Source organism: Peromyscus eremicus, chromosome 3, assembly GCF_949786415.1.
Source record: "Peromyscus eremicus chromosome 3, PerEre_H2_v1, whole genome shotgun sequence".
In the NCBI taxonomy this organism is placed as follows: Eukaryota; Metazoa; Chordata; class Mammalia; order Rodentia; family Cricetidae; genus Peromyscus; species Peromyscus eremicus.
In genome coordinates, this window is record NC_081418.1 from 12153305 (window position 1) to 12178013 (window position 24709).

The 24709-nt window shown below is 42.2% G+C and overlaps 1 protein-coding gene across 1 annotated transcript in view; it reads right to left on the bottom strand.

The window, feature by feature from the left end:
- Nucleotides 1–3886: 3886 nt before the first annotated feature.
- The window catches only part of LOC131906617 (multidrug resistance protein 2), a 246496-nt gene continuing 225673 nt past the window's right edge, over nucleotides 3887–24709 (bottom strand). Inside the window, exon 24 of the mRNA XM_059257279.1 lies at nucleotides 3887–4100. Within this exon, the coding sequence (XP_059113262.1) occupies nucleotides 3894–4100 (207 nt within the window). The 3' untranslated portion in view covers nucleotides 3887–3893. The remainder of the gene's footprint in view (nucleotides 4101–24709) is intronic.

Here is a 24709-nt window from a genome sequence, read left to right on the forward strand (position 1 = left end):
TGAAGGAAACAATTAGGAGTGTAGAAAGACAGCCTACAAACTGCCAATTTACATATCAGACAGGGGACTAATATCTACAATCTACATATAATTCCCAAAACCAAACGCTGTAAAACTCCACAATCAATCAATGAGCTAATGACAGTTCTAAAGGAAGAAACACAAACAACCAATACATATTTGAAAATCATTCAACATCTTTAGTTGTCAGGGAAATATAAAATAAAACTACATTGAAGAGTTAAGCATGGTGGCATATACCTTTAATACAAGCACCAAGAGGCAGAAGCAAATTAATTTTTGTGGATTCCAGGCCAGCAAGGGCTGCACAGTGAGACTCTGTCTCTAAATAAATAAATAAATAAATAAATAAATAAATAAATAAATAAAAATAAACAAAGACCCAAAACAAACTGCCACACTGAATGTGCGTGTTGTGGTACACACCTCTACTCCTAGCATTCTGGAGGATTAAGAGGTCAAGGCCAGCCTGGGCTAATAGAAAATTCAAGGCCAGCCTAGACTACATGAGACCTTGCCTCAAAAACAAGCTAAACTACATCGATATGCCATCTCACCCCAGTCAGTGGGCAGCCATCAGGAAGGCAAACAATAAATGATGTCAAAGATTTAGAGAAAGAGGGAGCCTGGTGCTTTGCTGGTGGGGATGTCCACTGATGGAGCCACCACAGAAGTGAGTATGGATGGCTCTCATACAGCCCAAAGCAGAGCTACAGTGCCGTCCAGCAACACCACTCCTGGGCACACACCCAAAGATTCTAAGTCTACAAACAGCATACCACAGAAATACCACATCCATAGTTAGAGTCACACTCTTCACTTGGCTGAGACATGAAATCACTGTAGCAGTTCTTCAACAAGTGAATGGATAAAGAAATCATGGTGCATATACACAATGAAATTGTATTCAGCTGTAAAGAAGAATAAAATGGTGACATCTGTAGGGAAATGAACAGAACAAGATGTGTGACAGTTATGTAGCTTGGTCCTCTTGTGGGATTCCTAACAGTGTCTCTGACTCTGTTCCCTGTACTTGGAACCCTTCCCTCCTACTGGGTTGCCTCACCCAGCCTTAACAGGATAGGAGGTGCCTAGTCTTACTGTAACTTAATGTACCATAGCTAGCTGATATACATGGGAGGCCTGCCTTTTTATGAAGAGAAAGGAGGAGGAGTGGATGGGGGGAAGTTGGGGGAGGGACTGGGAGGAGAGGAGGATCTAGAGGAAACTGTGATAGGGCTGAAAATTAATTAATTAACTAATTAGTATTTAAAAAAGAAAAAGGAAGCGGTAAAAAATATTGCTTGAATTCTCTCACATACTGTTACTAAAACTTCTTCTCTGGGGAAGACATAAATAACATCTACTCCCCCTCCTAAGACCTACAAAATGAGATCCAATTTGATTCCATCAAAGTTCACCCAGGAGAACCAATGAATTTATTAGACAGAGCAATGGATGAGGGGTTCCAGGCAGGTCCATAGTTGACCTTAAAGCAGCCACACTGGAAGGTTTGCACCCAGCAGGGATGATGGCCTCCCTGTGGCTGTGTAGGTAGAACTCCCTCCCTTCATCCTCCCCTACAAAAAATGGGAAATTAAGGCACAGTTGCATAACACTCTGGTGGAAGGCTAGATAATCAGGTAAGGGTCTCATGATCCTTCTCAGCCATTCAGTGCTAGCTAGCTTTTAGCGTTAACTCAATACAGAGTAGAGTCATAAAAGAGGGTACCTCTATTGAGAAAATGCTCCCACCAGACTGGCCTGTGGACAAGCCTGTGGTTTATTTTCTTAATCGATAATTGATGTGGGATGGGCCAGGTCACTGTGGGCAGTTCCACCCCTCGGCAGGTAGTCCTGGTTGCTACAAGGAAGCAGGCTGAGCAAGCCACAAAGAGCAAGCCAATAAGTAGCATCCCCCATGGCTTCTGCTTCAGTTCCTGCCTCCAGGTTCCTGCCCTGAGTTCCTTTGGTGATAGGCTGTGATGTAGAACCATAAGCTTGAAATAAACCCTTCCCTCCCAAGTTAGTCATGGTGTTTTCTAACAGCAATAGCTTAGACACCTTCCATCAGAAGGAAGATGAACAGGCAAAGACCCAGCTGGGATGATTGGGAGCAGCCCGGGCGAGACCTGTAGATAGTGGCAGTTTGGCTCAGAGGATAGTCCTGTATCACATGTGCAGAATCTAGGTGTATCTATGTGTGTAGGTTATGAAATAGAAAGTGGAGATTGTGAAAGAAGAGGAAGAAGTCCATAGCAAGGCAGAAAGTCATTGCATATATGGGAAATGAAAGAAGGAAAGCCTGAATGGAGAGAAGCAGAGAACCATAGTAGTTTATCACAGCAATAGAAACGTCACTAATGCAGCACCCCAGCCATGCCTGTAAACATAAAGAAAAACAAAAATTTACAAATGTAGCTGAAAAGGGAACATTCATGCACTGTTGGTAGGAATACATTTTACTATTAGGATTATGGAGAACAGGATAGCTATTCCTCAAAAAGCTGAAACTAGAATCATCATATGACCCAGCTAATCCACTTCTGAGTATATATCCAATGGACATGAAAGCAGCGAGTGTGGTTGGCTAATCTTGGTTGCCAACTGACATAACTGGGAGGAAGAGCCTCAGCTGGGGAACTCCTCCATCAATTGATGAATGGGCATGGCTGTGCGGCATTTTCGTGATTCATGACTGATGTGGGAGGGCCAGTGTGGGTGGGGCTGCGCCTAGGCAGGTGGGCCTGAGATGTATAAGAGAACAGGCTGAGCAAGCCATGGAAAGCTAACCAGTAAGCAGCATTCATTCCTCCATTGCCTGTTTCGGCTACTGCCTCCACATTCCTGCCTTGGTTTTCCTTGATGATGGACTAAAACCTGTAAGCCAAAACAACCCCTTTCTCCCACAAGTTGGTTATGGACGGTGTTTTAGAACATCAACAGAAAAGTAAATGAGACAGCATACAAAATATTTCCCCACATGTCCATGCTTCATTCAGGAGTATTCATAAAATCTAAGCTGTACAGTCAGTCTAGATGTCAATAGAAAAATGCATAAAGAAATGCGCTATATTTAGTGGAATATAATTCAGTTGTAAAGAAGAATGAAAAAAATCTAGGCATGTAGCATAGTGCCAGAATGCATGCCTAACCTAAGTTTGATGTCCAGTAGCGTAAGAAGAAAAAATGCCAAGAAAATGAGGCCACCGTTTGCAGTAAAATGGATGAGTAGGTGGATATTAAGTGAGATAAGCCCAACAGAAATATGAGTGCTGCATGTCCTCACTTGTGTGAAGCTAAACCTGACCACCTGAACATAGAGTAGGGATTACTAGAGATTGGGAAGGGTTTGTGAGGGGATGGGCAAGGGTAGCACCCTGTTAATATGTAGGATGGAATGTGCTAATAAAAATGAACAATCAATATGGCCATAACAACCAACACTTCCCATTCCACAGTATGTAATTCCAGAGGTAAATTTAACTTCCCTTTGTACTCAGAAACTTGTTCCCAAACCATCCTGTCCCATACCTACCTATTCAGAACCATGGGAACTTGTCCTAGTTTGGGATTTCTATTAATCCTTCTCATGCATAGCCTGAGTTTTGCTGGTCTCTCTGCAGGATGCTGATGGCTCAGAGAGAAAGAGCCACATTGTAGCTGGTAGATACCACTTTTGTCAAGGCAGATAGATGTTGCTTCCAACTCTCCAGTGTCAGATGCTGTAACACAAGCCTCAAGGCTGACGCTTGAAACTGATGTGGAATAAGGTAGATCTATATTTTATAGCTTCAATGAGAAACTTCTTTTACACATCATAAAGTGTAAAATGATTTAAATTTATTTTAAAAATACACTGTAACAAGAGTTCATAAGTTCTGTGCGCCAGCCTGAATGTTAACCATTGAGAAATAGATGCCTTTCTGTGCCAGCAGCTGCTGGTGGGTGCCATGCTCCTTGACCTTGCCGTTCTGAATCACCACGATCAAGTCTGCGTTCTGGATGGTGGACAGGCGGTGCGCGATCACAATGCATGTGCGGCCCTCCCTGGCTTTGTCCAGCGCTTCCTGGACAACCTGTTGAAAGGTCAAGAGAGCTTTGTACTGATAGCTGCAGCAACACGTGTGAATATCCTATGACAGTTAACATTTTACCATCCTGGTAATATCAACGGTCATATCCTTTTTCTAATCTCTTTGAACTTGGCTTTATGCATGTGTATTTTATAGAGCTGCCATTGTAATCTACATTGTTGTGTTTGACCTTGTAATTATAATAGAAACAGGCTTCCATGGTACAAATGTCCCTTGCAATTATTTCTGACTAATTGCCATATTTATTTGGCTCTTTTTTTCCCTTTTCAGTTTTTCATTACAGCTAATGTACCAAAATTGCGATTTTTTTTTTTTTTTTTACAGTTTTTTCCTTTTGGAATGCTTGTTTTATGTTTAGGAAATAGTTGTACATTTTTAGAAAAATTGGAATTATAATTCTATTACTTTAAAACAAACACATCTAAATCTAGTGTTTGCTTTCCCGTGTCTGCTGTTCTCATCCCTCCTTTCACCAGGTTCGTAGGACAGGTGGAGGCAGACCTTTTCACTCTCGGTATCCAGAGCCGACGTGGCTTCATCCAGCAGCAGGACCCGGGGCTGTCTGATGAGGGCGCGCGCGATGGCGATCCTCTGTTTCTGGCCTCCTGAGAGCTGAGTCCCCTTGTCTCCGACTCTCGTTCCGTATTTCTGCAAGTTTGTCATCAATAAAGGTAATACAGTTCTAAGCCAGTTCTTTTTACAAGGAAAAAATTAAAGTCAGTGGACATTTCTATAGTCAGATGTTTGTGTTTTTAACAATGCATTTTCAACTCCAGAGAATGTTTGCCTTCAAAACTGAACTAGAACACAGTGTCTTTAGTGGTCTTTAATGGTATTCTGTCACAAGAATTTGAGGTATTTCAAATTCTTGCCATTCACATTAGTACCATTTTATCTGATTTCAGTGGAATCACAGCTTAGATTTATAAAGTCTTAGTCTTACACAGCTTAGACTTTGTTTTTTTATTTTGCAATTTGAAGTAACAAGATGACCCATGTAGAAACTAGTTTATTCTTTTAATAGCTTGATAATATCTACTTAAATGTTTATTAAGTATCATATTACACACTATAAAAGAGAAGAGAGGAATGGAGGATCAGATGGAAGGAAGATTTTTTTTTTTAAAAGAGGAGATAAATAAAGAAAAGAAATATTTGCATACAGTAGGAGGCTGGCTTTAGGGAAGCTCTCAGGCTGGGGAGAGCGCATGGTGACAGGTGCATATTTAGTTGGCATCTTTGAAAAGCTCAGGGTGATGCACACCATGCAAATTCATCTCCCAATATCCAGTGTCAAAACCAGGTTAGAAGGTGAAGGTTTAGAGTTTCCCTATCTACAGTCACCACTACTGGATTGAGGTCAGGGTTTGGGCACCAAAGGTTGCTAAGAAAGTTGTCACAGAGAGTCTTAAAGTCATCTGTGTGACTCACTTCTAATTCCCAGCAGAATAGAATGGAAAGATTAAGTTCTTCTGCAGTTGGCTTGAGTTCTGGATGAATTCATAATGAACTGCATCTACCATCACCCTAATAGAAGTTATCTTGCCACAATTCTATATGGTGCAAACAATATGCAACCAGAACAGACCACACCCTGAAGGTAAGATGTAAAAGTCTCCAAAGCTGGAAAACATCTTCTAGACAGTGTTGTGGGATGTTCTGTATGTTAAGTGTGTTGCTCTGATTGGTTAATAAATAAAACACTGATTGGCCAGTAGCCAGGCAGAAAGTATAGGTGGGACAAGGAGAGAAGAGAATTCTGGGAAATGGAAGGCTGAGTCAGAGAAACACTGCCAGCCACCGCCATGACAAACAGCATGTGAAGATGCCGGTAAGCCACGAACCATGTGGCAAGGTATAGATTTATAGAAATGGGTTAATTTAAGATAAAAGAACTATATAACAAGAAGCCTGCCGCAGCCATACAGTCTGTAAGCAATATAAGTCTCTGTGTTTACTCGATTGGGTCTGAGGGGCTGTGGGACTGGCGGGTAACAGAGATTTGTCCTGACTGTGGGCAAGGCAGGACCAAAAAAACTCTAGCTACAAGACAGGGATGTGCAGACTTGACATCAGAAGTGAAATGTAAGAACAGAAAATAAATTGAATCTCACTACAATTAAAAATCCTGTTCTGTAGAGGAGGTGCTTGGTCTCACTGATATAACATGGCTGGCTGATATCCATAGGAGGCCCGCCTGTATCTGACAAAAAACGGTGGAGGAGGAGTGGATGGAGCTGGGGCAGAGTGGGGGAGAAGGGAACAAAAATTCTGTTCTGTAAAGTATCTGTTTAAAATAATAGAAAACCAAATTACAAGCTGAGGAAAATATTTATAAAACACATATCTAAAAGTAATTAGAATAAATAAAAGACTCAAAGCTCAACAGTAAAAAAAAAATAGAAATTTGTAAAAAAAATATACAGACATTTTACCAAAGATGTTATAGCTACAGATATATATTAAATGACAGGAAACCTCACTGTTCCTTTAGTAAACACATATGAGGACTACCGTGATATCTTACATTCCTCTCAAAATGTTGCAAATAAAAATCTCATGGCCCCTCACCAGCTGCAGCACATGGGAGAATGGGCATAGTACCTCACCTAGCAGCACACTAGAGCTGACCCTGCTGGTGGGGGTACAGGTGAGCCAGGCCTGTGGCCTGAGAGCAGGAGAGCTGCCCCTTCCCCCTCCCTTGTATGCCAGGGGATGGCAAAGGTAAGGGAAATATGCGCCCCTCCCCGCCACCCCTTGCAACCTGCCACAGATGGGACAGCCAATCTGGGGTGGGGTGTGTGCATGAAAACAGAAGAGCAGGCTCTGCCCCTCACCAGAGCAGCAATCTGGAGAGCAGGCTCTGCACCTCACCTGGGCAGCACAGTAGAGCTGGCCCTGGTGGTGTGAATGCAGGTGAGCTGGACCCACAGGTGTGAGAGCAGGAGATCTGGCCCGGCTCCTTGCTGTCTGCTGCATTGGGTGAGCTAGCTGAGGCAGTGCTGGAGAGCTCACTCAGGTGGTGACGATGAGGGAAGCTGGCAGGCTGACCAACCCAGCTACCACCCAGGCCCAGAACCAGGGCTATGAGGTAGCCCGCCCCAACATCCACCTCATCTATGAATTGCTAGAGTATGTGAAGGGGCCAGATCTCCAGATTCAAAGCTACAGGATCTCCATGACACAAGGCAACAACAGGATATCCAAGAGGAGTCCCAGTGAGGGCCAGTATTGAGGGTGTAGCAGAAGCCAGAGGCCTCAAACCATACCAATGACTCATTGCAATGAACACTTAAAAGTAAAGGTGTATGGACTAAGGGTGTACTATGTGACTCACTGGGCCATACTACAGCTTCCATGCTGAGACTTTTAAAATGTGTTTTTGTTTATTTGTTTTTGTTTTTATTTTTAAATTTTGTGGGGTTCTTTTTGGGGAGAGAGGCTGCAAGTGCAGAGGGTGGAAGTGAGGGGACTGGGAGATGAGTGGGTTTGGGATGCATGATGTGAAATCCACATAGAATCTATACAAACTTAAAAAAATCTCATACCCACACGAAATGCTGGCAAGTCTTTAGAATCTGCATCCCTCACGTCACTGGGAGTAAGCTTCTTCAGGAGAAAGGTAAACCTGCCATTCAGCCATGCATGAAATGCCACTTAGCAAATAAAAGGGAGTGGCTGATAAATGCTTCAGATAGGTGCTGCGTGAGAACCTGGCCCCAAAAGTTGACGCTCTGTGTGTATATAATATCCCTACAATGAAAAGTGGTGTAAACTGAGAACAGATTAGTATTGCCAGAACTGTGGAGACTGAAGTGGGAGGGAGTGGTATATGAATGGAAAGATGGCAGCATGAGGGATCTTCATGTGATAGAAACGTTCTGTTATCTTCAGAGTTAGTACAAGAATGTGCACCCACACTGCAGCTTCACAAAATCTGTACCACTGCTGCACATGACACATACCTGCACTGCAGCCACGCGCACACACGCATGCATGCACGCGCGCGCGCACGCACACACACACACACACACACACACACACCGAGTAAACTGGTCTGGATGACACCTATAGTATAGTACCAATGTCAGCATCCTGGCTACTGTGGTATTATAGTTCTGAAAGAGGTTATCTACTGGGGATGTCTTTCTGTATGCTGTGAATGTGTTGCTCTGATTGGTTGATAAATAAAACTCTGATTGGCCAGTAGCAGAGAGGAGAATGCTGGGAAGTGGAAGGCTGAGTCAGGACTCACCAGTGAGACACAGAGGAAGTGAGATATAAAAGTACTGGTAAGCCACAAGCCACGTGGCAGCTTATAGATTAATAGAAATGGGTTGATTTAAGATATAAGAACTAGCTAGCAAGAAGCCTGCCACGGCCATACAGTTTATAAGTAATATAAGTCTCTGTGTGTTTATTTGGGTCTGAGTGGCTGCGGGGCTGGGCAGGACTGGAGATAACTCCAGCTACAGTTATCATTAGAGGAGACTAGATAAAGAAGACAGGAAATCTCTGTATTCTGTGCCACTGTGTGTGAATCTATAAGATTCTCAAAATCAAAAGCTTAAATTTGGGGGGAAAGTAGCATATGGACTACATCAAACCATATTTCACATGTAGTCCGGGACTACTAATGTGAGACCTGATGGAGAGCACTCTGAACTTAATCTTACCTCACTGATTTCTCACTACACGAGGGTGAGGAAACATCCTATCATCAAGATCAGTGTCGTCCGAAAGTGATCACGTCGACACATCAGCCTGTTCCTTATGAGACTGTTGAAAGATCTTTGGGGATTCCTTCCGGAACAAAAATAAGCCTGCCTTGATTTCAGCTAAGCAGTTCTGAGTTAACTCACTTGGGGCAGCGTCTCGATGAAGGGGTGGATGTTGGCCTCCTTGGCCGCCCTCACGATCTCATCCTGGGACACGACCCGGCTGTTGTCTCCATAGGCGATGTTCTCTGCAATGCTACAGTCAAACAGGATGGGCTCTTGGGACACAATGCCAAGTTGGGCTCGGAGCCACTGCACATTGAGTTTCTTTGCTTCTTGACCATCTAGGAGCTAAAAACGAAAAGAAAAAAAGCAAACAAAAAAAAAACCCCCAGAAATCCACAAACTATTAGAGTTTTAAAAGAAAAAGGAAACAATCCTAAATAGCAAGCAACTGAATCATGTAGAGGGTTGTTGCAGTGTGCACCAGCAGCTGTGAAATGCCAAGCCTCATGTCTAATGTCAACATGCTGAAGAAGGACAGCATGGTTAGCAGAGGGACTCTTAGGACAGGCCTGTCTTGCTGTGGTCTAGAAGGTAAAATGAAACCCACTTAGCCACGTGTCTTTTGTCTTGTCTCTATCTCCCCTCCACTAAGCATCTATGCCGTCTGCCTTTAGGATGTCTGCATCAAAATGTGACACTCAGATCTCCTGTCCCTCGAATAACCTTACTCTGTCAGGATGACTCTCCTTGCTCCCCTAGAAAAAGAAGAGTAGATCAGTAATATAACCCTAGATTCTGGAAGTTGGTCCCTGTTCCTTTTATTCTGTGAAAGCTGCCAGTCTTAAACTTCTCCCATATTTTTGTGTATGCATGTGTATATGCACATGATCATGTGTCTGTACATATATGTATATGTCTGCACATGCCTGTGCTAGAAGTTGATGCTGGGTATCTTCTTCAACCGTTTTCCACCTTATTTTTTGAGCCAGGGTCCCTCGCTGAACCTGGAGCTCACCAATGTGGCTAGACTGGCTGGCCAGTGAGCTTCAGGGGTCCACCCCTCTTTGCCTCCCTAGTGTGGGATTGCAGACAAATACCTCTATGCAAAACTTTTAAAATTCATTATTTTATTAATCTTTTGCGTACAATATATTTTGATCATATTCTTTCCCTTTCCCAACTTCTCCCAGCCAGCCCATCTCCCTAAATATCCAACTTTATGTGCACACAAGTGTGCAATCTCTCTCTCAAAAAACAAGCAACAGAAAATGAGGATCAAAACACCCAGTAAGACAAAACAAAATGTGCACATACAAAAAAGCAAAAAGCGTGGAATCTGTTTTGTGTTCGCCAAGTACTTCTGGGTGTGAGGCAAGTCCTAAGGATTGAACATAAGTCCTCATGCTTGAAGAGCAAGCATTTTATCTACTGAGTCTTCCCTCTAGTGCCAACCTCTACATGTGTTGACCATATCAGTTAGAGACAGATTGTCACTTGGGGAAGACACCAAAGGCCATAAATCTATGCTAAAAGCCAAATGTGAATGAGCTGGAGTTTAAGAGTCAATGTCAGAGAGCCTAGAGTTCAAGGTTAGAGTAATGAGGCAAAGTAGAAGGCAGTGGGGCAAGAAAGGTGGGCACATCCCTGTTCTAAGAGTCTGTGTTAAGTCATCAATTCTGCGGTTGACTTTGGGTTTACTCTTCTCTCTCTGAGAGTTGCTGGCTTTCAACTTTCCCTTCTCTTTTCTCCCAACACAGGATAAGAATCCAACAGAAAGCAAAGATCCCGGAAGGTGAAGTGCCACAGAGAGCAAAGCCTTTAGGAGAATGAGCTCTGCTGGTAGTTTTATTCCTGTTTTGCTTGCTGTGCGTGGAGGATGTGGCCTCCTTTCTGCCTCCAGAAGTTAGCTCAGTTTTACTTAAGAAGGTTAGACTGCGACAAATGCTCCATTGGAGGCCAGAAATCAATCCTGTACCCGTACTCTTAGTGCATGCAACACTTACATTTCTGGTGTTCTTCCCCAATGGCCCTGTATATTTATTGATACAGGTGCCAGTTTAGAGTTTACAGGCTGTGGTCATTACACCAGGTAGGATTTGGGACCTTCACTTAACCGTTAGTCTGATCACATAAAATACAACCTTGAATCAATTTACTAAGAAAGTGTGCTCACCACTGTGCCGGCCATGGGGTCGTAGAACCGCTCGAGCAGCTGGACCACTGTGCTCTTCCCGCAGCCACTGCTGCCCACCAGGGCCAGCGTCTGGCCCTTCTTCACCTCCAGGTTCAGCCCCTGAAGCACCGGGATGTCGGGTCGGGTGGGATAGTTGAACACGACTTCATTAAACGTCACACTTCCTTCAAACTTATCCTAAAATTTTTACAATATTTTTTATTAAACTGATCTCATAATCATTGGAAATAAAAGTAGTATTTCAAGGAAAGTTTACCAAAGACAATAATAGTGAAACATGAAATGCCTATTCAGCGTAGTGATGGCACCAGATCATGCTGTGAGCAAGTGCATTATGATAGAAACTGAAGATGAGTGAAGGCTAGACCAAAGTTACCAAAAGACGGGCTATCAAAACACAGTTTCTAATTTGTGAAAAGTAAACACTGAGCCAAGGGCTTAAGAAAGCAGCAGCAGTGTCTGAAGTGGACTATATGCATAGACCTTCTTGTAGAAATGACTAAGCTATTGTCAAAATTATTTCAGTATATCCTCATTTTTCTTATGTAAAGTTGTGTTAAAATTTTAAAATGCCAAAAAAGTTGGTGAGATACTAGCCACATAAATATCACAACTATGCTGCGTATTTGACAGGTCATGTAGTTGTGATCCAGCAGGAAGAAAGCCTTTAGGATGAAGCTCTGTAATCTGAGCAGAGGAAACTTACAGGCCACAGCCCTTCTCCACTGTAGCTGTCAATCAGAGGCTGTCTTTCAAACAGGCTGAATAAATGTGCAGCAGACAGCTTGGCTTTTGCATAGTCTGGAGCAAATGAACTGGCATGTCCAAGCGCCACTGCGCCAAACACAATTGCTGAGAACACCCTGGATGGAAGCAGAGGTGTTAAAATTAGCTCCATGGCATGCAAAGTCCAAAGAGAAACTTTTAACTAATATCTGCATATCTGCCCTTCAACTGTCATGTCCCCAAGCCTGCACACATTACTGTGAGATTCCAGTAAAAACAGCAAAATCTAGAAGGGAGGCAAGACCCACTGTCTCAGTCTGTTTTCTCTGTTCACCTTCCAGCAGTAGGGACTCTGGCTCTGAGAGTTAATGTGACCTTCCACGGGTTTTCACTTTCCTGGAGTGGCTTCTAATAGAATCTCACTTGTGATCTCAACTCACTTTAGTGGCCAGGAATGCCCTTTATAAGACTGAGAAAACCTGAAGCCCAGGGTACCAATGGGCTCAACAAGTGGCAGGCTGAGTGACACCGAGTACCGCATCCCAGTTTTTGGATTTGACAATCCTGCACCACATGTGATAATAATCCCTGAAGTAAATACTTTTCATTAGACATACATTTACACAACATTTTATCTAACAGATGCAGGATATACATTCTTAGGAGTTCATGGAGCTCACTCTGAAATGGACCAGTCTTACATTCAAAAGAATTGAAATCTCCTATCTTTTCTGATCATAAAGGAGCAGAAGGAGATGCCAACAACAAAAGACGTTTTAGGAAATTTATAAATGCCTGGAGACTGAACAAAGGCTCGTAAATGAACAGTTGTTACTAATGAAGTCAGAAAGGAAATAGTTCTGAAACAGATGCAAGTGCAAACACAGCCTATTGCAACTTGAAGGTTGCAGAAAACTAACACTAGGAAGAAACGTTATCAGTGAGTGCCAGCATCAAAAGAAGAAATGTTTCAAATAAACAACCTAAAAATCATCCCAAGACTTAGAAAAGCAAGAATTAGGGCCTAGAGCATGGCTCACTGGGGAAAAACAATCATGTTCCACACAAGCCTGTAGGAGAGAACAGACTTCCAAAAATTATCCTCTGGCCTCCATACATGTGCTGTGCTGAATACATAATACATCCTCACATTCTCTCTGTCTCTCCTCACATATACATATACTACACAATAATAATAAAATAAATAAAAAGGAAAATCATGAACAAAACAAAGCAAAAATTAGAAGATTAGAAAACAATAAATGGGAAACAAAATTAGTACAAATAATAAATGAAACAGAGTTGGTCCTTCAAGAAAATTAAAGGAAAAAAATCCTTGAACTAGATTAGCCAGGAAAAAAAATAGAAGATCCCCATAAGTATAATCAGAGATAAGAAACTACAAATGGATCTCATTTTCAATAGCTACAAAAATAAATAAGTAAATAACGTTGGAATAAACTTGGCCAAAGAGTGGAAAGCCACTGTAATGAAAACACTGGTTTTGGAAATTGAAGAGAATAAGAGAAGGAAAATTCTTCCATGTTCATGGATTGGAAGTGTGTTGTGTAATGCTCATATCACTCAAAGCAAGCTACAGATTTAATGCTGTCAATCGCCACCAAAATACTAATGACATTATTCACAGAACTATAAAAAGTCTTTAAAACACATGGAACCATATACACTAGAATACAGTTGAGCAAAAGGAATAAAGCATAAGACAGACCCATAAACCAAGAGATACAACAGACATCCTAGAAATAAACCCATGCATCTGTAACAAATGGCTTCTCAACAAAAGCCTAACATAGACACTAGAAAAAGGGCAGCCCTCATAATGAATGATGCGGGCAACCCTGGTGACCATACACCGAAGACAGACACTTGACACCTGCCTCTCACCTACTTAGGGGAAAGAGCAGGTTTGCCAGACTTTAGTCAGACATTCCTATCCACAGTCAAGGCCATGTTTGGGCTATAGAAAAGTAGCTAGCTACTTAACCTAACCCTGTTCTGAGTCTGTGAGCATTAACAATTTTCTAGTTACATTCATACAACTTTCTCTGCTTACATTCTATCCCAAAGAGGCTCACATGTGCAACCAACCTCGTGTTTTGCAATCGACTTCACAAGCTTGATGAATTTTAGAGCACTTGATGATGAAACTCTGCTTGGTGTAGTGACCAGGTCAGATTTCTGTGCCCACTAGGGTGGACAGCTCTAGAAAACTAACCCCTTGATCACATCTTTGGACAGTAAGTTTTTCCTATGCCACGCCTTTACACAAGCCTATCAAAACCATACTATAGGACCAGTATAAAATCTTAATATTTTTCAAAGCTACTTACAGAATGACATCTTTGAAGCGCATATGTCCATTTACAATGAGGTAAGCACCAAATCTAAAACAGCCGGCATAGGAAAAATACATAAATGCTTGTGAGATGCTAAAAGTGATGCCATAGATGTGTGCCATCCGCACCGAATTCCTGAAAAGCAAATTCATTTATTCACAATTAATGTTCATGACCATTATCCAGCCTCCCTTCCTCTCTGTCTAGCTGAAAGAGCACAGCTTAGCCTGGTCAGCCTGGGCCACACTTCTGCCTTCTAGGGTATTAGGTTAAGTAGGTAATTCAATGTATTTCTGACTTACACAATGAAACAGTCTCTATCATGAAAAGTTGTTTAGACAACCAAATGCAGTAAACAACATGCCTAGCACATGGTGGTTTTGAAATGATAACTGCTATTATACCTTATTTAATAATTCAGATATTCAAACCATATTATATAATAATTATGTCAAAAATACCTAGGATGCCAATATTAGAAATAGCATTGTAACTCTCTAAAAACAACTTATTCACATATTCTTATCATGGGTTCTGTAACAAGCAACAGTCACATGTTAAACTTCACACAAGTTGGACCGTTGATGTTTGTATAGATATATGTCCAAAGTTCTCCAAGCTAGATCCTGCCAGCCCTGTACACAATTTGTTTTACTCTATTTCTAATTAGAACTGTTGCTACACTTTATAAGATTTCTAAATCCACCCCCAGTAATTTTTTTACTCTTAAACCAGGAAGTATCTAGTGGAGGAAATTCACTGAACTGCTGATTTGGGTTGTGTCACTGGTATATTATGACCCTGGTGCTATCCTGATTTGGTTAGTGTTACCTGTAGACTGTGACCATGGTGTTAGGCTGATTTGGTTAGTGTAACCTGTAGACTGTGACCATGGTGTTAGGCTAATTTGGGTAGTGTCACTTACTGGGACTATGGTGTTGTACTGATTCAGGAGGTGTCACTTGCATACTGTGACCATGGTGTTATGCTTATTTGGGCATTAACTTGAATACTGTGATTATAATGTTACACTTAACACAATGGAGCCATAATTTTAAGTTATGATCCAATTAATAATTCAACTTTTCATTCTTTGAAGTTAAAAATACATCATAAGATAATGGGGTAATGGTGCATATACACATCAAATATCAAATAGATAGAAAATGGTAGCTGTGTGCTTTTTAGCATTATGGAATTATACACAAGTAAAGAACCAGAACATGTTGAGAATTTCAATGACTCTTGTTCAGATATGCAAGTGTTCAAAACTACTGATTCTGTAAGTCAGGTATGGTGGCACATCCTTATAATACCATGCTGTGGATATCATTCTGTATAAATAAAACACTGATTGGCCAGTGGTCAGGCAGGAAGTATAGGCAGGACAAGGAGAGAGGAGAATTCTGGGAAGCGGAAGGCTGAGGGAGACACTGCCAGCCGCCACCATGAAAAGCAGTATGTGAAGATGCCGGTAAGCCACAAGCCATGTGGCAAGGTATAGATTTATAGAAATTGATTAATTTAAGCTATAAGAACAGTTAGCAAGAAGCCTGCCATGGCCATACAGTTTGTAAGCAATATAAGTCTCTGTGTTTACTTGGTTGGGTCTGATCGGCTGTGGGACTGGCAGGTGACAGAAATTGTCCTGACTGTGGGCCAGGCAGGAAAACTCTAGCTATAATACCAGCATGTTGTAGGCTGTGCAGAAGGATCATGAGTTCAAAGTTAGCCTGGATTGTATAGCAAATTGTAGGTTAGCCTGGGCTACATGGTAAAATCCTGTGTGAGAGAGAGAGAGACAGAGAGAGACACAGAGAGAGAGACAGAGACAGAGATGGGGGAGGGAAGGCTATCCACTGCTGTTCCAGTCCACACATTGTGCTCAATTTTGTCAGTGTGAAGGTGATTTGTTTACAAACCAGGCCATGATGGAGACAGGTAGAAAACAGAACATAGGGTGTTCTCAAATGAGCCAACTATAAACCAATAGAAGAGGCTACATGTCTTTTTCTTCAGAGCACAGGTTGGAGCTGGTCTGTGTTTAGAAGACAAGTGAGATACTGTCCTCTGGAACACAGCAATAGAACTCATACTTAAATCAGCCTATATACTCAAGAGAATAAAGATTTGGACAACTTCTTCAGAGAATGCTCATCCTGAGCCACTCAGCTGGGTTACACCACAATGACTAAGTTTTTGTGCAGACCTTGATACCTCTTGGCCGTTAGAGACTTAACCCCACTATGTTCACAAGAGAAATGAAAATTGAGTCCTGGAACTTGATGAGATAATTATTAGAGAAAGGTCATTATTGTTCAGATCAGAAATTTTTAATGTTTTTAAGGGACAGCAGCATAGCCCTGAGAAAGCTGTAGTTATGCAGAAATTATGTGTTTATTACCTGTAGGGTCCATGTAATTTTTCAACATACATTGATTCAAATTTTCTTTCCTGGGTCAAGGATACAACAGTCCGGATATTTTCTATTGCCTCTGTTGCAATCTATAACAGAAAGGTCTCCATTAGAAATGCTACTTTTATTTCTGAGATGAAAAATATCTGTTAGATGTACTCTGGGGGTTAAGCCAATGAGTCTTAGATTTCTTCAAAAAAAAAGTAAAAGGCAGAATACATTCTTTAAGACTAAGTCTCCAATAAAACCAGTTTTGGGGTTGTGAACAGTAGAGCAGCTGTCTCTGGATTCTCATGGAGGCTAACAACTGAGGGCCAGAATGGAACATATAGCCCTGTCACCAGGCAGTCACATGACTGACTTCAGTCATAGCCCTTTAGTGGCTTTGTGGGTCTACAAGACATGATTAAGCAATGGTTCCTAGGGGTCCATTGGAAATGGTGGTCATTTTCACATGGGCACACTACTTCTTAGACAAGCTGTCTACACACAAGCAGGACTCCAACTGGAAATATGGCCCTGCTTTAAACTGCTATTTAAATGAAGGAATCAGGCCTGATCTTTGTTAATCATACTTGATTTCCTGGAGCTGGAGGCAAGTACCTGTTGGGAGGCCCTGTGGATTCAGAAGGGGAGTCATCATTTGGGGAGCAGATCTGAATGCAGATGTTTGAGGAATGCAACAGATGTGCAGGGCGGCTTACAGAAAATACAGCCTGTTGACCTGAGAGACAGAGACAGAGAGAACACAGTGTGTGGACTTAAGAGACAGAGACAGAGAACACAGTGTGTGGACCTGAGAGACAGAGACAGAGAGAACACAGTGTGTGGATCTGAGAGACAGAGACAGAGAGAACACAGTGTGTGGACCTGAGAGACAGAGACAGAGAGAACACAGTGTGTGGACCTGAGAGACAGAGATAGAGAACACAGTGTGTGGACCTAAGACACAGCCAAAACACTGTTGCCTGCAATGGAAATACCTCCTTTATGTCAAATCACTTTAACCCAAGCCAACCAAAAAGTTTGTTGTTTTGTTTTCAAGTCTTATAGCCAAAGTACCCTTTGAGTATTGTCTGTGATTAGCTACTGAGTCTAAATCATGGTTCTATAGGCATGTTACCTACATTTGCTATCAACACCAGGAATATCAGATCTTCAATTTTGTGGTTTTGTTTCCTCAGCTTTAACATTTCTATTTCAACTTTCCATTGTAAGCCGTGAAAGATATTTGTTACCTTAGGCTAAAAAAACTTTATCTTTTTAAATGATAAATAATCTAACAAAAATGTTGCCATATTGAAGGACACAATCTCCATTAGCCTCAGGACAACCCTGTGGGATAGTGTTACTCCTGCTCTGACAGATGAGGAAGGAGCAGAGATAGCTCCCCACAGGCCTGAAGCCTGAGAAATAACTCGGGGTGTGAGGAGTGCCAGGTGACCAGATGCCAAGTCTGCTCTCAGCCAGTTGCACTGTGCTGCTCTATCTATTTTGAGATTTGCACAAGGAGAAACCAGTTGTAAACAAGCTTACCATCAACCCTTGATTTTCTGGTCATGGATTAACTTTGTAGTCTAGCTTCTGAGCTCCTGAGCTCAGTAAAAGGGATCTAGTCAAGACACCCATGATATAAATTCATTATTTGGATTACAAGGGACATGCTGGTGGAACTAATTAGTGGAATGTGTACATATATTAATGTTATACTTACAGGATTGTGTTACAAGTATAAATATGATTTGTGGCTGTAATCTTATTTTGCTTCCTCCTCCTACTGCACAGCAACAAATATCCTAAGCTTTCCTTGGAAAATTGAAATGGGACTCTCCCAATATATTTTATCCACTAATAAAAATTTGTACCCAAGTAAAAGAGCATTTCTTTTTGAACAGGTGATGGGAAGGAGACCACCCAGGCTCCCACTCTCTTCTTTGATTCCAATCTCATGATGGCGCTCCACCAGGCTGGAACTCAATGTGGACCACACTGGTCTTAAACTGGCAGCCATCCTCCTCCATCTGCCTTCCAAGTACCGGAATTGTGAGTGACCACACCACACCGGAAACTCCATTCTAACCCCAGTGCTCTTAGTGTGAATCAACAGTTGGTAGAGAAAACAAAATTGAACCTTGACTGAATTGTTGGAGATGAAAACAGTTTTAATCTCTCACATTTTTCAAACCTATCATTAGATTGCATCGCAAGCCATTCATCTGATCCCCAGGATGACAGCTTTAGGAAGTTTATGAAGAAACCTGGACAGCATCATGCATGTAGTCTCATTTCATCGATGTAGAAAGGCTGCTGGAACTGGATCTTTTCTCTAGCATCATACAGTATGAACAGAAGGCCAAGACTAAGAACTGAAAGGTTTTGTCTGTCCAAAACACTAATCAATTCTCACTGCCTTACTTCTGCCAACATTTTGGTAATTTTCATTGTTATCAAAATATTAACTCTCTCAATAGAGTCATGATTACTGTGTTTGGTAGATTCAAGATGTTTTTATTTGTGTAATTTGTCTAAGGAAAATTTATTTTCATTCTGATAATTTTCTCTTGAAGAATGAGGATGAACTCCAAGATGGTGGGAGAGGGGAACAAACCAACTACTTTTCATTTTTTGTTTGTTTGTTTGGTTAGTTGGTTGGTTGGTTGATTTGTTTATTTGTTTATTTTTCAGGAGTTAGCAATGGCAAACAGAGTAAAGAAAATAGTACCCTACAGTACCTAAAGGCTGTACATAAGAGAGTGTTCAGCAACTGGAGACACTCAAGAATGAAGTCCAGGACCCACAGCACACACATTCCCAGGAAACTCTGGTTCCAGGGCAAGATCATGTGCAAATGACAAGTGTTCTGACTGAAGAAGCTGGCGAATGCAAACCCCATGGAGTGGCAGCAGTTACAGGAGGAGGGGTAGATCTCTGTGGACAGGACCTGTTTAGTGGCAACATGTCCCACTGCAACCCTAGTGTTACGGTTTGTTGTTGTTGTTATTTGCTTGTTTTATTTTGTAATAGTGTATTACCATGAGGCCCAGAATGGCCTCGGACTAATGGCAATTCTCTTGCCTCTAACTCTTGAGTGATGAGCATACGAGCATGGGCCACTGCAACCAGCTTTAATCTTACCCTTTCACGTTAGACACTCATAGATAGTCACTCAGCATCAAACCTGTCTCCCCTTCAGGGAGAGACACTGACTTTCCCACCACACACAGCTGTAACAAAGGTGTTCAAAGTGATGCTTGTGAGATAATGTTAAGGCTGGTGCTGCAGGAACCATCAGTTTATACTAAACCATCTGCTTTCCCCCTAAGTTTTCATTAAACAATGGTGTTTACACCCACAAGAACAGATATGTCCATGAACACAATCTACACCTTACCATTTGAATGTGTGTGCGTTACAAATCAAATGTCTATGTGTAGATTCGGACATACTTAAATTCCTATAGAGAGTGAGGTGGTGAGAGCTTTGGCTTGGACTTGCTTCCTATCCACACCTCTACATTTGCAAAAAATGAAGGGTCTGGCTCAGCAGGTCAGAGTTCTTGCTCTGAAAGCACAAGGACCTGAGTTCTAATATGCAGCATCTACACAAGAAGCCTGTCACACCAGTGTGTGGAGGCAGAGTCGGGAAGATCTTAGGAGTTCACTGGCCAACCCCTCTAAGCAAAATGATGGGACCAACTATCAGCGAATAGGCAGAAAGCAAGAAAGGACCACACTCAATGTGCTTCTATGGTCTTGCACACTTGGCACTCATGTGTGCATGTGTGTGCACACATACACATGTGAGGTAGCATTATCATCTGCCTTACAGGATGACTGTGAAGTATGTAGTGTGACTGTCACACAGTCTCAATTTTCACCACACATTAGAACACAAAATAAAGAATTACTGCCACCTGGTGGCTGCTAACTTTAACAATAAAAAAACAACAGTAGGGGCTGGGGGCAAGTATAGGCAAAGAGACTGATCGTGAATAATCCACTTCTATCCTCTGCCTTAAACTCTTATCTATAAAATAGTGACATTTGTTCTATCAGTGACATCAGGCTATGTAGTCAAGATGAAATGCATCTAGGAAAATTTGGAAGATCTTTATAACAAGTTCTATCTGGAAGCTGAAAGTTCTACATGATCCATTTCATTTTCAAGTCCTAGGCATTATCAACACAGTAAAACATTTTGCACAGGTTGAACATTTCAGTTTGTGAAAACAGTAAATGTGGTCATTCCAGCAAGGCACGTCTACAAGCAGCACTTCCGTTAGCTGAAAGCCACGTAGCTTACCTTCCCAGCAGCTTCCAGTTCTTTTTTATCTCTCTTGGCATTTCCAGCCAACATTTTCATTTCAACAATTCCCGATACAGCAATGAATGGAACAACCGATAACAGCAAAAGTGTCAATTGCCAACCGTAGATAAATGATATAATAATACCGGTTCCAAGGTTGGCTGTGTTCTGTGCAATTAAAGCCAACCTGGTTCCCGTGGCCTGCAAGAGAAAAAGAGTAAGGCAGCTGGGTAAAGTTCCAAACCATGGGTTCCTGTCTTAGGCTTCCTACTCAGAATGTGAAGGGTTTCACTCTCGGTAAATCCATGCTTGTACCTAACTCATAAGGCTCAACAGATTTCCTTCTCATTCCTCCAGCCCATGGGATCACCTACTGTATGGATAAGCTGTGAAGACACACACTTTTTGAAAGGGGAACCTAACCCCAATCCCAGTAATTTAAATAAAAATTTGGTTCAATTGTTCAGGCAGAAATGTACGTTCTTCTAGAAACCATGTTACCAAGTATTCACCTATAAGACCATTAACCGCAATACTAAGGTTGAATTAGTTGTTTGTACAGTTCAGAAAACCAGGACCACTGTCACGAACATTGCTGTCACCTCTCTGGTGTGCCCCTTCTTTTTTCTTTTACTGTGAAATGAGCGAACTTCACAGGGTAGGGGAACTGGCCAGGGAACAGCCTTCTCTTGAGACAGCAATTGGCTCAAGCTTGTGTGTGTGACTTATGAGCTACAACTAGAGTTACGTAAAGGGCTTTCATTTGATGGGTGAGGTACAGATATACATCCTTCCCATGGATGGGAAACAAAGAAGCTTCTAGTTCTAATTGCTATTGATTGTCAACCAGGAAATGAGCCTCATAAAGCCAATGCTGAGGAAACAACTCAGCAAACAGACAGAAGGAACCTGGGTCTCTGATGCCATTTCTGAGCCAGTGGATCAATCTACCCTGATGTCTGAACTTTCCCCTTGCTGGTTTCAACTGGATGTTCTGACATTTCCAACTGAAAGTTCTTTTAAAAAATTTTTAGGGCCTTGTACACTCCAAGCAAGCTGTCCACCACTGAGATATCTCCCACACCCCAGCTGAAAGCATCTCAGTAGATGGAGCAAGCATGCTTGCTTTATTAAGGAACAGAGCAGCAGAATGCAGTCTACATACTCCTTGGACTTGAGCAGCATCTGTGGCGAGTCTTGTAGAAAGTGCTCCAGTACTGTTTCTATAATCATCAAACCAGCTCATGTCCTGTGGAATTAAACACCTTTAAATTAGCCCACGATTAAAACCAACAGAAATAAAATGACATCTCAGAGCTTCAGTGAGGAGAAATAGCCACACTCAACGTGGCTATTGAAATTCAGGGAAGACCTTCTGCACACAGTGGTGGTCCAGGTGCAACCTTGAGCACCCCACTCCATACACACTAGGCCACATGTCCTGACTGCCCCCCATAATAGGAAAGGACTCTAGTCAGAGGTAAGGAACAGATTCACCTGCCAGCTCCACCCAAGGCTGGACTCCTATGGATGTTCCATCTACCAGGTTGTCACAACTTGCACTGTGGACACCTCTGCCTTGTAGGGTGCTCTTTCTCATTAAGAGACAGGCCTTCCTTATAAATTGTAAACAGGGAAATTAAATGTTGACTTTTTGCTATACTTTTGCTTTATGTTGTCTAAACAAGGATTTTAAGAGTATCTTAGATATGACATGAATTATCTATCTAGCTATAATATATATATATATATATATATATATATATATATATATATATATATATATAGTATCTTTTACTTTCATATAAAGTTATTTCTCCCAAATAGCAAGAGTTTGAAAGGTCCCCAAAAGAACTCATCAATTCAGATTGCTCAAAATATGATGCCTGTTGTGTGTCCGGTGATGTTGTGTGACCAATTCAAATCAATTGGCTCCCCCTAGGATCTTTTCTCTGAAGGTGGAACATAAGTTTTCACATTTCCCACATACCCCATCCCAGAATGTGAACTTACGTAATAAGTCACGTTTCAATGAATTAACAAGTGAATCAATGTGAAAACAGAGATCAAAGCAAAACATCGCTCAACTTCTAGCATTTGGGAGAGCCTGGTTAGAAGGTCAACTGTGGTGCACAAACATGAGTGCTACCAACTACCTCCTTTGAACAAAGGCACCCTGCCATCACCAAATACTGACCAATGTCTGCGAAGAACCCAGGGAACAGATACAAGTACTGGAAATGAGAGTGTCCACATGGAGACAGACAGTTGCAGAATAAGCCAAAGAGCTCTTGAAAAGCCTGCTCCCATGAAGACCCTGGGAAGTCATTGGCTATTTCAGGACTAGGGCAACTTGTAGGACCCAGGTCATTCTTGGCATGGAAGTCTGGGAGGGGAAATACGACCCTTGGCATGCCAACCGCAGCAGGCAGAGTCTTACATCTAAACACCAGGTGCCACGTCCAGTCACTCACCTGCCGTAGCATTGCTTTAAAGGCCATGGACCGCAGCTTTGTGGTAAGGATCTCGCCAGCTTTCCCAAATGTAAAGCCCTGCAGGAGAGAAAAAAGCTCAGGTTCCTTTTATTCTCATCACCGTCCTGACACAACTATACGCATTCACATTGATTTTACATTACCTGTGTGTTGATCGACTATTCAAAGAACAAAGGCCAACTTAAAATGCAGGCACTGCTGAGTCAGTGGTGTGTGTTGGAACTGTAACACTGAAAACCTGTAAGTGTCCTATTTCAGCTTCTCTCTTAGTTCAACAACTTTCGAGGGCAGCATCAGTAACCAAGATCCCGCATTGAACTGGAATGCTTGGCATGTTCCTAACACTTTCAACATAATGAAAACAAGAAACAAAATTCTACAGAGAGACACACTTCGGCTGCTGTGCTGTAGAAAGAGGACATCCCTCCTCCCACTGGCACAGCCCCACCTGCTCTGGCATTAGCCAACAGTTAGGTTTCACTTCCTCTCCAAGCCTCCTTGCCAGACCATTTTCCTCTCCCTAACAATTGTGTCCAAGCTGGAGAGTAGCCCAGACATCCAGAGCCGGGCTTGCTTCTGGAGCACGTGGGATGGTCACGCTCCAGTAATGCTATGAGTGTTGGAGCAGGCCGCGGCGAGCACTTGTGAGTGTACACGGCCGAACTCTTGACTAAGCCAGGGATGGCTGTGCGAGATGCAGCTGCCTCATGGGTTCCTTAGGTAGGACAGGCCTGTCCTCACCTGCTCCTACAGCTTCCAGAATTCCACTCCCCAATGAACCCGGGCTTAGAGGAGCATCAGACCTCCAAGGCGCTCCTAACAAGGCAATGATTTCCAGATAAAAATCTCATCTTACTGTTGCCTCTGGCTCCATAATGAAAAAGGAGAAGCGCACTGGGCATGACTAGCACATTCTGCTGGCACTCTAGATTGTCTTTGAGAAGCCTGTCATGCCCACTGGACTGAGCACGGCTTGGGGAAAGCTTAATTAGGTAGAAAAGAAAAACAGGCACCGAATTCTTGTTTATTTGTTTGAGTCAGGACATCACTGTGTAGTCCAGGCCAACCTCTAATTTGTGATTCTTCTGCCTCAGCTTCCTGTGTGCTGGGGTTATAGATATGTACCACCTGCCTGGTTTGACTAGCTTTTTCTGGCCAGATCTATATTATAGGAATGTAAATGTATGTTCTAATAGTTCATCAATTAGGAAGGAAAAAAAATCAAAGTTACTTGATATTGGGAAGAGTAATAACAAAAATAGAGGATGTTATTCTATTGTTTGTTTTCAGTTTGCAGCAAATGAGCCCAAGTCTTCTGCTGTGGTGATGACTCCTTGCCAAAGACACACTTGTAGCTTGCATACTTGCAGCTTC